At 39.6% G+C, this 13,080-nt stretch overlaps 2 protein-coding genes across 2 annotated transcripts; both read right to left on the bottom strand.

The window, feature by feature from the left end:
• Positions 1–211: 211 nt before the first annotated feature.
• Positions 212–8,521, bottom strand: ppp6c (protein phosphatase 6, catalytic subunit). The gene is made up of 7 exons (XM_044017093.1): positions 8,396–8,521; positions 4,653–4,748; positions 4,329–4,394; positions 4,094–4,235; positions 3,930–4,009; positions 2,818–3,027; positions 212–1,316 (listed from the first exon to the last, which is right to left on the bottom strand). The coding sequence occupies exons 1-7, from the start codon at positions 8,468–8,470 to the stop codon at positions 1,068–1,070; spliced, it is 918 nt and encodes a 305-aa protein (XP_043873028.1). The 5' UTR covers positions 8,471–8,521; the 3' UTR covers positions 212–1,067.
• Positions 8,522–11,340: 2,819 nt separating this feature from the next.
• Positions 11,341–12,834, bottom strand: LOC122761907 (meiosis-specific nuclear structural protein 1-like). The gene has a single exon (XM_044017091.1). It carries the CDS (start codon positions 12,832–12,834, stop codon positions 11,341–11,343), a length of 1,494 nt encoding a protein of 497 aa, XP_043873026.1.
• Between the last annotated feature and the right edge of the window lie 246 nt (positions 12,835–13,080).

Raw genomic sequence — 13,080 nt, forward strand, 5'->3', positions numbered from 1 at the left:
GAAAATAGTGTATAAACTCATCATTACTGCACTACATTACAATGAGCGTTAAATTTACCTGGAGGTTAGCTGGAGGTTAGCTGGAGGTTAGCTGGAGGAGGCTAACCTCTGTGAATGTTGAGCGCTGGACAGAGAAGACGAGGACAAGTTCATCAACAGTGAAGAAACACAGAGGAGTGATTTTTGTAATGAAGCACTTGTTATTGTTGACACACGTTTTCTTACCTGTGAGATAAATACAGTTTGAAATATTCCTCCAGCTTCACTTGTAACTTGTCGTGTCGTGAGTATTGATCTCCCTCTCGTGGCCACAATATGTAATGACATCTGTCGAGTTTTACTTGGAAACTCATCCAAACTTGGGGAATTATTTTTTTTAACATTTAAAGAATCCTGAAATCTTGACAAAATAATTTGAATGGTTCTTTCGTGACTTCCCTTTCATCAAATTATGGCAGAATAAGTTCAAAGGTCAACACCTGACCTCTGTAGAAATGACTCAAGGACTGCCATTTGACTTTCTACCATTTTTAAATGTCTTTATTTAAAAAGAGCGACACACAGAAAAATAATAATTACAAGAGTGTATTGAAAATCTGAGGATTATTTCACGGCTGAATCACAAATCCTGAAACGTCTAACGGCTATAGTTTTCACTTTTACACATGTGAAGTGGTGAGATCGTGTATGTGCGCAGCAGTCTCTGCTCATGATCTCACACACAGTCTCAACGTGACTGGGATGAAATGACACCGTTTACTGTGAGCAGAGGGAATTTCATTGCAAAGTAAGATTTGGGGGGATTATGATCATTATTGACTTTTGTTTTCCAAACATTTCAACTGCACAGCGACGCTACTGAGCTAACTGACGACACTGTGACAAGCTCAAATGCATAGGAATGGATTTATATGCACAGACTGGGAATAAGCTAAGTTACAGTCGGCCGCACTGTAAAATGCTCCACTATATAGAATTTACATAGAACACTGCCCTGGTTAGTATCTGTGCACTAAACGAGGGCTGTGCTGCTGCTGCTGCTGCTGCTGCTGCTGCTGCTGCTGATGTTACAGGAAATACGGGGTGGTCGTTCGGGGTGGGATGACTCTCTCGGAGTCGGGCACAGCTCGGAACAGCTTGGGCTCTCGTGTGTTGGCATCTTTGAAGACCATGATGGACGCGATGTTGCCACAGCGGTAGCAGTAGTTGGGAGCCGACCACACCGTGACCAGCTTCTCGTCGAACATGAACTTGTAGCCCTCGTGGACGAGCTGATGCGCCCGGCAGATCAGCTTCAGGTTGTTAATGTGAACGAACTGCAATTAGAGAGAAGACAGAGAAACGTCATCAAGTACAAGACTCTTTTGAGTTTGTTGTTCATGAAGCACTGACTGTACTGTGTGCAACACCACATGTATGCAGTCCTGGGGTTTCTGTTTTTAGTTTGGTGTTCAAACCGAATAGAAGCTGCCAGGTATGAGCAGCAGGCGAGGCAGCGAGCGATCCTCACTTCCTCTCTTTGGCTCGTTTTATAGTCTGTTTGCATTTCCCACGTTTCCAGGCCGACCAGAGTTCAGATGACCTTAGATTTATGTCTTTGAAAAAAGCCTGAAATGGCTGCAGGTGGTAAAACAGCTTCATACTTTAAGAAGGTGTAAAAATTACTGTATCGGTAGAAAGTTGCTGAGAGTTGCGCCCCCTGCTGTTCCCCTGCAATAAGAACCAGCCTGAGACACAGAGGACGGCTCACAATGAAAACTGCATCCTCACCACTCACTGATCAGTGCTGCCTCCAACAGGAACTTCACATGTGTCATTTGGTGACTTCAGCATTAACAGCAACATATTTTCATAAAAGATAAAAACCTACTTAAAGGGATACTTTAGTTAGTTGAGCAGAGCGGATGCGACGCTGTTTGGAGATCTCTCTCCGGGTGCGAGTGGAGAACAGTAGCTGCGTGTTTGTGTTTTTCCCCCACAAAGAAGAATTCATAACACATTTGAACAATAAAACCACCGTCCTTCAGTTCGTCAGAACACGACTGTCAGGCCTGTGTCTCTGCACAAGCCACAGATGTATCACCTGTTTTGTGAAGGAAATTCAACAAACAAAGACGTTTATTCTATTTGACAAGTTAAGTTCCCCTAAGTTTCCCCTTAACTGCCCACAAGGAAGTTAAGGGGAAATCTTGCAAAAATTTGAGAAAAATATTTGGTCTTGCTTTGCACAAAGACCCTCTCTGGACTGTATGATATTCTTACATGTGCAGCAAGGAAGAACATGACAAATAAACTGGCAAGAGATGATCATTAGGGCTGGGCGATATGGACTAAAAGTCATATCTTGATATTTTTTAGCTGAATGGCGATATTTTTCGATATTTTTTCTGTGATGAAAATATAAAATATAAAATATCGAGATATTGCCCAGCACTAATACTCATGGAATGTTTTCTCCTTGAATACCTGACCTGTCTCCATCTTCCTTCAGGAGGACAGTTGGAATCTTTGTTTTACAGAATTGTGACGTGATTTCCTGGCTTGTTTCCTATGCACTGTAATGATCAGGTTTATCCTAAATGTTTATCACAAAAGCACTCAAGCATTACAGTATCTGAATCCATCACACACACATCCAGTGCAGCCCAGGCATGAGAATCAACCGATGCAGATGTAAGAGGAACATGCATTAATATTAGTTACATTTATTCAATCTAAGCCAAATGTTGTCTCAGGTGCATGTACAGTAATATTACACGAGCACTTTTACACAGAAATACTTGTATGAATATCAGTGAGGATTGTGACTGTTCTCACCTCGTTTGTGACCTTTGCACCAAAGAGCCAGCCGGCTCCTCTGGGACTGATGGCCCAGGTGTCCACATCTTCAGGGTCTGACCACACCAGATCACAAAACGCTCCTTTGTGAGGGATCTCCTGGTTACGCTCAATGGTTCGAATCTGATCTAGTGTTTTGATGTCTGGTGAGAGGCCGCCGTGAACACACAGGATCTGCTCATCCATCAGCTGAAAGAGAAGAACACAAGTTACACATCATCGCTCTGTGAATGCAACCAACGTCTGTCAATTACTAAACTGCATAGACAGCTACTGGAAAATGTGCACAAATCCTGTTGTTTTCATAGGAGGCAGATTTAATATTATATAGTGAGATTAGATTAAGATGGAGTGAGAGATAAGGTGACTCTAATTATTATTTAAAGGGGACATATTATGCAAAATCAACTTTTTAACCATTTCAATACTTATATTTGGGACTCTGGAGGCCCTACCAGTCACCAAAGTGTGGAAAAAGAATACTCAGTCATGTTTTCGTGGTTCCCCTTAGTGTAAGTAGAGGCAAATAAAACACTCGATGTTGAATTCCCCCACTTTAGCTCCACCCTGTCCCTATAAAATGTGAGAGTGCAGGCGAGGGAGGAAGAGTGGTATTATGTCAAAGCGGAGGGACAAGTGTGCTGTCGGTGGCTGCAAAGTGGAACACAGTGTTTTACAGAGGATTTTATATATGAAGCTAATGTTAGGACACCAGGGAACTATTTTAATTGGGGAAATAGGGTATAATATGTCTCCTTTAATGTATTATTTGTTAGTATTTCTGTGAAGCTCATGTACCACTGGTGTTTCAAAATGCTTAAATTTAAATTCTTAAAATGTATCTAAAAACCTGAAAATAATTTAATTTTACATTTTGGTCAGAAACATTGAAGATTGTCAAGTTAAATACAAAAATCTTCAATAAGATCAACATATGTGTGTACATATATATATATATATATATATATATATATATACACACACATATATACATACACACACATACATATACACTATATACATGTCTAAAAACATGGTTTCATGACACACAGGAGCCATATAGATGAATTAAAACATAGATTAATACTTACAGCTGCAACTGTTAACATGTCAAACACTTTGGTGCAGTAACGCCATGCGTTTGCATTCCCATACTTGGTCTGACACTCATCTGTAAGACCAACAGGGAGAGTGAGTACATTAGTGATGATGAAGTCTGATGAAGAATATCATCCTCTTTCACGCGTCACTTCACCATAGAAGCCATAAACTTGTGTGATCTGTCTGCTCTCGTGGTTCCCGCGCAGCAGTGTGATGCGGTCGGGCCATTTGGCTTTCAGCACCAGCAGGTAGGTGAACGTCTCCAGACTGTAGTATCCTCGGTCAACAAAGTCGCCCTGCATACAACAGAGACGCACAGCAGTTCACACTAAACCATTCATAGAGATTATTGTGTGTGTGCGTGAGCTCAAAATAATCAGTATACAAACCATAAATATGTAATTTGTGTCTGGAACCTGGCCGCCTGTCCGAAACAGTTCACAGAGATCGTAGAACTAAGACACAGAGAGAAAGGATCAGAGCTTTCAGTCTGTGTAAACAATAGATTTTAGGGCCACAATGATTATCAATCTATTACTAAATCAATCAATAGTAACTCATTTAAACAATTACAATTAAAAGCAAAAATATCTTCTGGTTTATTTCATATAACAAAAGAAATCATTATGGTCATTTTGAACAATGAGTCGACACATTCATTGGTTATGAAATGATGACAGATTAGACGTGTGTTTGTATTGTACTGTGTTCACCTGTCCGTGTATGTCCCCACATACTGTTACTGGAGTAGAGACGGGCTGGACATTGGATTCCTCCAGCAGGAGATCACACACGTAGTCACACAACCTCTGTTCACATGAAGAACACATGTGATACACAAGTGACACCTTCACTTTATACATCTGTACTCTTTTTGTGAACTTTGTTTTATCACAAGACACAAACCAAACATAAAGGAAAAAAGAATAACAAGCTTCATATTCTGGATGTGACAACAATTACATGTATTACGTGGAAATACGAACAACAACTAATAACAAAAAATATAGATAAATTAAATAATAATAATTCGAGTCATCTCAGTCCATCTTAATCTAATCCCACTACAGCAGTGTGTGAAGTCTATGTGAGGAAGAGGGGGATGATGAGAGAGTGACTTTGCTCGGCTTATTGACACCTCTGTATTTTAGTGTTGGTGATAATGGTTTTATATTTTCTCAGGTGGTGTCCCGGGTGTGACAGGTGAGCAGGAGACAGGTGAGCAGGAGACAGGTGAACAGGTGACAGGTGACAGGTGTCAGCTGAGATGACACCTGTCAACCCCGCAACCCTCATGTGGAGGATAAAGGACAAAGCGGTAGAAGATGGATGGAACCACTGGTCTAGGGCTGACTGAAATTCAAAATTGAACAAAGAATTTCAAACACCAAAGTCACAAAATAACCCACTGAAATGAATGATGGAGGCAGCGTGGTAGCATATCGGCCCGTTAGGCTGTGATCTGACAGACACGAGGACTATTCTGTCTGTATTTACTTGTGCTAGATCTAATGTGAAAAACTTTGTTTGTTTTTTGTTTTAAAATCAGGATGACCAAAATACAATGGTGCGTGCAGGCCGGAAAATCAGAAACTCTAAATCATGGGAGTTTTATTGTCTCTTTGAAAGCTTGTCCCCGTCTGTGCGCTGTGATCGTTAAGTCATAAGTCGAAACTGTTCACATTTTTACTCGTATCGACAGTGAAATTCTTACTATAGATCGCACACATCAGCGGGAACACCAGCCACAAAACTCACAACATTAGCAGCACGTAAGCACAAGTGAGCAGAACAAAGGCACTCCGATCCCCAGCAGTGTCACACTTTCGTTAGATTCTAAGAACTAATCAAGACACACAATCCTTTTTACTGGTTTGAATAACTTTAAATATGTAAATACAACCCATAGCATGTACATTCACTTACCAAAAAGAGATTGCAGCTCCTACCTTGTAACGTAAAGTTTTTATTTTGCCTCAAATCACTGCATTTCATTCCTCACCCGCTTGGGTTGTTTTTATAACTAGCCATAAAATTAAAGAATGGTTAAGTGACTTTTAAAAATATCATTTAGTTAATGAATTTTCAATCAATATTTATAATCTTGAGTGTATTTCAGTAATATATTCAATATAATATATGATGATTATCAATGCAACAGCCTATATAGCTATAATATCTACATAATGCCCAGCCCATATGTTTGGTCGGGGTAAATGTAACATTTAGATTGTTTTCCCACGTCTAGTAAACGGCTTGCTTTTACATATAAACCCAGTGATGAGTTGTTGCAGAGTGACCAGTTTCACTATAAACAAACTTTTCTATATCACCCCAAAAACTTGAGGAGTAGGTGCAGTGCTAGAACAGCTGCACAAGTGTTTCTGGCTCAGCTCACGAATGGTACAATTAACTTAACCACACCGCTGGTTTAGACACTAATGGCAAGTCATTCAAATATTTAATAGCTAGTCTGGATACGTGTTGCAGATTTACAAATTTAAAATAAACTTTTCAGTTATCCACAATGTCATTCTTCCAATGACAAATACCATTCCCATTCAACAAGTATGGGGTTTTTTTTGTATTAAATCTATTGTAGAACGTGGGTATCATAACATGAGACAAGATGTGATCTTAGTTTTTGGATATCCTCATATTGTGATAAGGTATCCGTGATGACTTCCTGGTTTGAAAGGCTGTCTCATTGATAATCATCATATTAAACTAAACATTATAAAATTGAATATTATATATTGATTAAAAAATTTGAGTGACTTAACACTTGTTTAATTTTGACCATATTTATAGGCAATTTAATTGTTTCTAACACAAATTTCCTTCATTTAACTTTAAAAGTGGGTCTGCAACTCACTATTATTTTCACAATCGGTTAATCTGCCAATTATTTTCTCAGTCAATCAAGTACTCGTTTGGCCAATAAAATAGGGATGAACAATTATTTGAAATCAAAATCGAAGTACGACTTACGGCAATTTTCAAATCTCAAGAGCAATATTTCTTATCGCCAAAACACATCATATTCTGTTTCTCAAAGATCTATACATATACCACGCAGTAATCATTTCAAATGAAGATGAGAATAATTATGTAAAAATGACCATCCCCTCTCATGTCGCGCAGCAATCGAACTTTCAGTCAAAACAATAGTGATTAGATTATTATATAAAATCGTGCAGCCCTACCATAAAATGCTGATGGATGTTTCCTAAACCTTCAAATAAAGATAATAAAAACCTTATTTTGTCCACTAAGCTACATTATTAGGTTTTAATGATTTCTTTGTTACATGGAGCTAAGAAGCCATAAAATATTCCCATTTAAGAAGCTGACAAATCAGAGAAATTGCTTTAATTATGAAAAGAACAACAGTCAAACTGATTAATGGATTTTCTAAATAGTTGGCAATTCATTTGGTAATCTATTACCCGCCTCATCATTACAGCCCTATTTAAAAGCCGAAGAAATACATCAGATATTATCTGAAATGAAAGGTAATAACTGCATTTTAAAACCATCCATACCCTCACGTGGAGGATCAAGCAGTAGAAGATGGATGGTAACACAGATCATAAATAGTAGATATTTATACATTGCACTTATGACTAGCACTTCATAGTTTGGCTTACCTGAAGCTCTTACTTACTTCTAGCTCTTATTTGAACCCAAATGTTTAAATGCACTTATTGTGAGTCACTTTGTATAAAAGCGTCTGTTAAATGACATGTAATGTAATGTAGATATTCATGTTTTAGAATGTATTAACAGTGTGTTGTCATGCTTTACACGGATATAATATCTCTATACTTTTCCGTGTTAAACTTGATAACAAATATTTACAAATAAACTATTCTTTTTTCCGGTCTGAGTTATCTTCAGTTTCCCTAAATCAATAACATCAGTATCTTTCTTTATAGAAATCTGGAATTAGGTTAAATTAGTCACAACCTTATCAATATATTTAACTAGAATTATGACCAGTCACAAATATTTTGAACACAGAATATAACGAAGTCATAATTTAAGATATCAAATTCTGAATATCTTCTGTTTATCGAAATTACAGATGGTTCAAATGAGTCAAACTTCATCTCCAGATATTTCACTGTCATTGTGTCCAAATGGAATTACGACTAGTCATAGTTCTGGCGTTTAAATGTGTGTGACGTTAATTCAGGACATGTAGACATTAATATGTAAATGTGCCATGTCACAATACTGCTGCTCTAGTATTCGGCTGATCTCAAACTCCGGATTTAATCAACTGTGTTGACTTCCTGAATGAAGACATGAAATCAGCGAGCTAGCTAGCTGAAGCTACCCAGTGTTGCTAACGGTGGCTAAAGACGTCACGTAAAACGGCAACGAGCTAACATGGCTATGCTAATCTGACCTCATATCTTCGTCAAAATGAGTTGGATGAAACCACATTTACCTTGAGGTCGTTCTCTGGCAGGTATTTACACTGTTTGGCGATCTCTGCATATTTATCCAGGTCCAGAGGCGCCATGGTACCGACTCGAGCTGGTCTTCATTCGCAACTTCCTGCAAGACTTCAATCAAGGAGGTGTCACTATCCCACACTGCCACCTGCCGTCCAACTACTACTACTACACCATTTGTTTCCTTTATTTAGATATCAATGTAGATATAAAAAAAAAAACAGATTTAAAATGCTCTTCAACAGGCAAAGTGAAAAAAACCCCCACAAATATCACAAAAAAATAAATAAAAATAATTCCAGGAACGTCCACATGTCTGTCTGTCTCTAGTGCTGTCTGTCTGTCTGTAACTTTGTACTTTGATGACTTTGAACAAAAAATGTAACGGTGAAAAATGACACTGCTATAAAACAGTGTGTGATCAATGTGAAGGAGAACGATCAACCTTCTGTTAATTCACAGAATGTCTGTCCTTCTGTTAATCACATAACTGTCCAACAGAAGACATCACCCAAAAAAAATAATAAATAGATCATTAAAAAAAGATGATAAAAGGACAGCGTTGCAGTGTAGGAGATTTATAACTCCATCAAGGGAGGGAGGAGAGGATGAGACTGAGAAGATGAGAGGATGAGAAGAGAAAGAACATAATGAACCGGGTAGTGTAGGAGTTTTCTAATTCCAGAAGATAATAATGCAACATAATGGAAGCAAGCTGCAGCTTTTAAACACTGGCCTCTAAAATTGTATAATCAGTTCTACAAAGACACCGGAGCCAGGATGTGATTGACATGATGTCGTCTGTTAAAACCAGGGAAAGGGCAGTGATTTGTGACTAATACCAGGAATTGAAAGAAAATTAAAACTGTGGCATCATTGATCTTAACTGAAGGGAACATGACTAGATAGATTGTCTTTTAAAAAAATTGATGGTTTGAAGGTATTCATTTAATTTTGTATTTTAGGAACACATGATTCCCCACACACACACACACACACACAGTTTTGTAAGATATAATCAAACTTCCATAGTAATTCTTTTGACTACAGATTTTGTTGTTTTCTTCACAACAATGTTGAGATTAAGTTTTACTAAAATTCAAGAGGACGTTGCAACACCTTATGGAACTTTGGCACCAGTGGCTTGTGGTTAGTTACAAAACCTTTGGTCTTCACCACATCGATGGCGTATAATATAGATGTAGTGCAGTTGCAAATTAAGTTTCAACCAGTCCTATTGGATGACACAAGCTGTCAATCACACTGATATCCAATCATACATTCTATCATCTATTTTCCTGTAAATGGGACCATAATTAACAATTGACACATGTTCTAGCTGAAACCAGCGACAGAGATCACTAACACCTCAGGAAAACATTTATGTGATGTTATAAATCAAGTGACCTCCATTCCAACAGAGTTCTCTTTGTCTCCCACTTACTTCTGTACTACTTTGTAGGTTTCGCCTTTCGAATCAGAAGATTGTGTTCATTTTTATGGTTTTTACAGAAGTGATTTTATCAGTAATGTTCCATAGAGTGGTGGTTCTCAAACTTTATGCCAAGTACCTGAGAAAATACTGAGCTCTTGAAGCAACACCATTATCACCAACGTTAAAATGCAGTGATGTAAATAAGCCGAGCAGAGTCAGCTCATATATCCTTCAGACTGGTATAGCCAGATTAGATTAAGATGGAGCAAGTGATAAAGTGACTCGAATTATTATCATTATTATATTTTCTTATTTGTTTCATGGTCAAAAACTCCGATCACATACCCTGGTATATACAGTAGAACAGTAAGTACCACCACGTACCACAGTTTGAGAACCATGGCTGTCGAGGGCTCAGCTGACTGATCAGAGGCATGGATCCCATCTTTATTTAATGTGACACATTTACCTTCAGGTTGTCATGATAGAGAATAACAGCTGACAGTTTTAGGGGCAGTCCATGAATGTTCTTTCTGCAGCTGGGTTTTAGTCCCATGCAAAAGGTGTTTGGGAGAACTCAGGGTGTCTGTTGTACTGGTATTCACTCATGTGGTCGGAGATTGTTTGGTCTGTTTGCTTTATTATAACATTTGTTGTCTTTCCTTAGTCTGGATTTCATCATTCTGGCTCTGTCTCTGTAATTGTTTACATTGTAACGTATACTGTTCAAAACAGTGTTACAGTGTCACGTACTGGCCTGGCATAGGTACTGCAGCGTTTAGAGTCGTTTTCCAAGATTCTGAGTTCCAACTACAAATGGAATACTCCAGTGCTCAGCGTCTTTGTTTCCTCTCACTTTTTCCTAGTGTCTGCCTGTTGATCTTTGACCCAGTTTGTATTTTTGCTCTGACTTGCTTGACTTGCTTGATTTGCTTTGCTGTTTCTGACTTTGGACTTTTAGTCCAAGTTCAACGGAGAACTCAGATGCAGAGGATGATATAAGTGTATGTTATATTTGTACTTTAAAGGATTTCAGTACTGTTTAAATCAGTATTCTCAAAGTTGCGGCCCTCCAATCGATTTTATGTGGCCCTCCAAACAATATCAAGTTGTAACAAGTCAATTCTATATGTTTTTATGTTTAAATGAATAGATTAATTTTGCATCATAAATATGTTTTTTTTTTATTGTTGCATATTAAAACAATCACTTACATTTTGAAATGATCCAATCCAACTTTATTTGTAAAGCACTTTAAAACAAACACAATGGACCAAAGAATAATGAAGAAGTAAAAGACGGAAAAGCTCACACGAGGCAATAGAGTACATATAAAAAAAGGAATTAATAAGGCATATTGAAATGTCATTTTGAGCTCATAACGTCCACCGCAATTGCTGCATTTCACAACTGTTGCTTCTTCTTTTTTTTACTTGACTGGGCCCCGACTGAGCAGATGAGACAGTCTTTGGGCCACTGGTCATTTGAGTTGAGACCCCTGGTTTAAATAGTGTCTTGGCGCTCCATAAAGAAGATATCATCATCCTGTTTTGATTTGAGATTGTTTATAAAGTCTTTGTCAAAGTGCTGCAGGTCACTTTCACGGATCAAGCCCTTTGGTAAGTATCCTAACAGTTTTGTAATGTGGCTTTTAAGAAGTTTCTGTCTCTCTTCTTCAATCATGCGTCTAAGCTCTGCCTCCTTCTCCTCCTCCATTTCTTCCTCTTTGGCCTCCGCCTCCCTTTCAGCCTGACGCTCCCGCCTCCTGTCCTCCACCAGCTTTTCCACTGCGCGTTTATGCTCCAGTTCCTTCATGCGTCTCCTCTGGGCGTTCATCTGCTCAATCCGATCGTCCTCCGCAAACTTGTCCATCATCATCCTCCTGAAGGCCTCCTCCTCTTCTTTCTGTGCCTTCCTCTGCAACTCTTTGAGAGCTGTCAGTTCCTGGCAGGCCTGCTGAAGCATCAGCCTCTGCCTCATTTTCTTCTCCATTTCTTCAATTTCCCTCTGCCTGTAAGCTTCCTCCTTCTCCTCCAGGTAAATTTCCTCCATGAGTTGCTCCATCTCCTCACGCTGCTGCTTCTCCTCTTCCATCCTCCTACAGAGGGATTGGTAGGCCTGGTCTTTGGCTTCACCCTTCTCTTTTTCCTTAGCCAATCTGTCCTCCTCCATGACCTGCTTCTGCTCCACAAACTCTATGATGCGGCGGTTCTCAGCTTCTATCCTCTCTTTCTCCACGAGTTTCCACTCTTCGCGCTGCTTCTCAAATTTCTCTATTTCCTGCTGAGTGGCTCTGACCCTCTCCAGTCTCTGCTTCCTCTCCATCTCAAACTCCTCATAAATCTTCCTCACTATGTTGTCCACCTGTTGCTTCTCTTTGAGAAACTCCTCATATGCCTGCTGTCTCCTGTGATCCTTCTCCACAAACTGCTGTTTCAGCAGTTGGAGATACTCTTCCCGCTCCACCTGGCGTTTCTGCTCTAGTTTCTGCTGCTCCGTTTCTTCTCGTTGTTTTTCGTCCAGCATCTTTAGTCCTAGCTCTGCCTCCTCGCACTGCTTTTCACGCCTCATGTTTTCCCTCTCGGCCATCTGCTCAGCTCTCCCCTTGTTCACATAGGCAGCCAACAGTTTTGACTTCAAATCTCGCAGCTCCAGGGTGTTCTCTCGGATTTGTTGCCTCCTCTTCTCCTTTCCTTGCTTATCGAGCTCAATGCGTGCGATGGCTTTAGCCATCCTCTCATCTTGCTCGCGTTGCTTCTCCCTGTTCCTTCTGTCCTCCTCTGCCTTCAGGAGCGTGCTCACCCTTTCGTGCTCCCTCTGCTCAGCCCGCCTCTGTCGAAAATGTCTCCTCTTCTCCCAGGTTTCCTCCTCCTCATCATACTCCAGCAGCAGCCGGTTGCGTTCCAAACGCTTGACCTCCTGCTGCCTACTCAGGTCCTCACTCTGGGGTTGACTCCAGAAACTCTTCTGCTCATCGTAGTTCCAGTTACGTTTCATCTTTCGATTATTGTGATTATCCCTCGTACGTCTTTTGCTCCTCTGTGACTCCTCTGAGTCGCTTCTTTGGTTGTTTTACGGCAAACTGCTTCAGTAACGTGTCATGACTGTTTTCCTCTAAATCCCAAAATCCTGACATAGCCTTTAAACAGACAGGTGGAGAACGATGGGCATCATGAAAGGAAAGTGTCCTGTCACTTTCCTTTCATGCATCTTTAGAATTTGCGTCCACACACTGTTCTAAGT

This window comes from Solea senegalensis, unplaced genomic scaffold, assembly GCF_019176455.1.
Source record: "Solea senegalensis isolate Sse05_10M unplaced genomic scaffold, IFAPA_SoseM_1 scf7180000015071, whole genome shotgun sequence".
Lineage (NCBI taxonomy): Eukaryota > Metazoa > Chordata > Actinopteri > Pleuronectiformes > Soleidae > Solea > Solea senegalensis.

Bases quoted from the DNA above. Each gene is read 5' to 3' on its own strand.
- ppp6c (XM_044017093.1), bottom strand. From the start codon at position 8,470: ATGGCGCCTCTGGACCTGGATAAATATGCAGAGATCGCCAAACAGTGT. The intron at 3,028-3,929 runs GTAAGTATTAAT...CTTCTCTTTCAG, and splicing joins ACATGTTAACAGTTGCAGCT to CTGATGGATGAGCAGATCCT. The intron at 1,317-2,817 runs GTGAGAACAGTC...CTCTAATTGCAG, and splicing joins GTGCAAAGGTCACAAACGAG to TTCGTTCACATTAACAACCT.
- LOC122761907 (XM_044017091.1), bottom strand. From the start codon at position 12,834: ATGAAACGTAACTGGAACTACGATGAGCAGAAGAGTTTCTGGAGTCAA.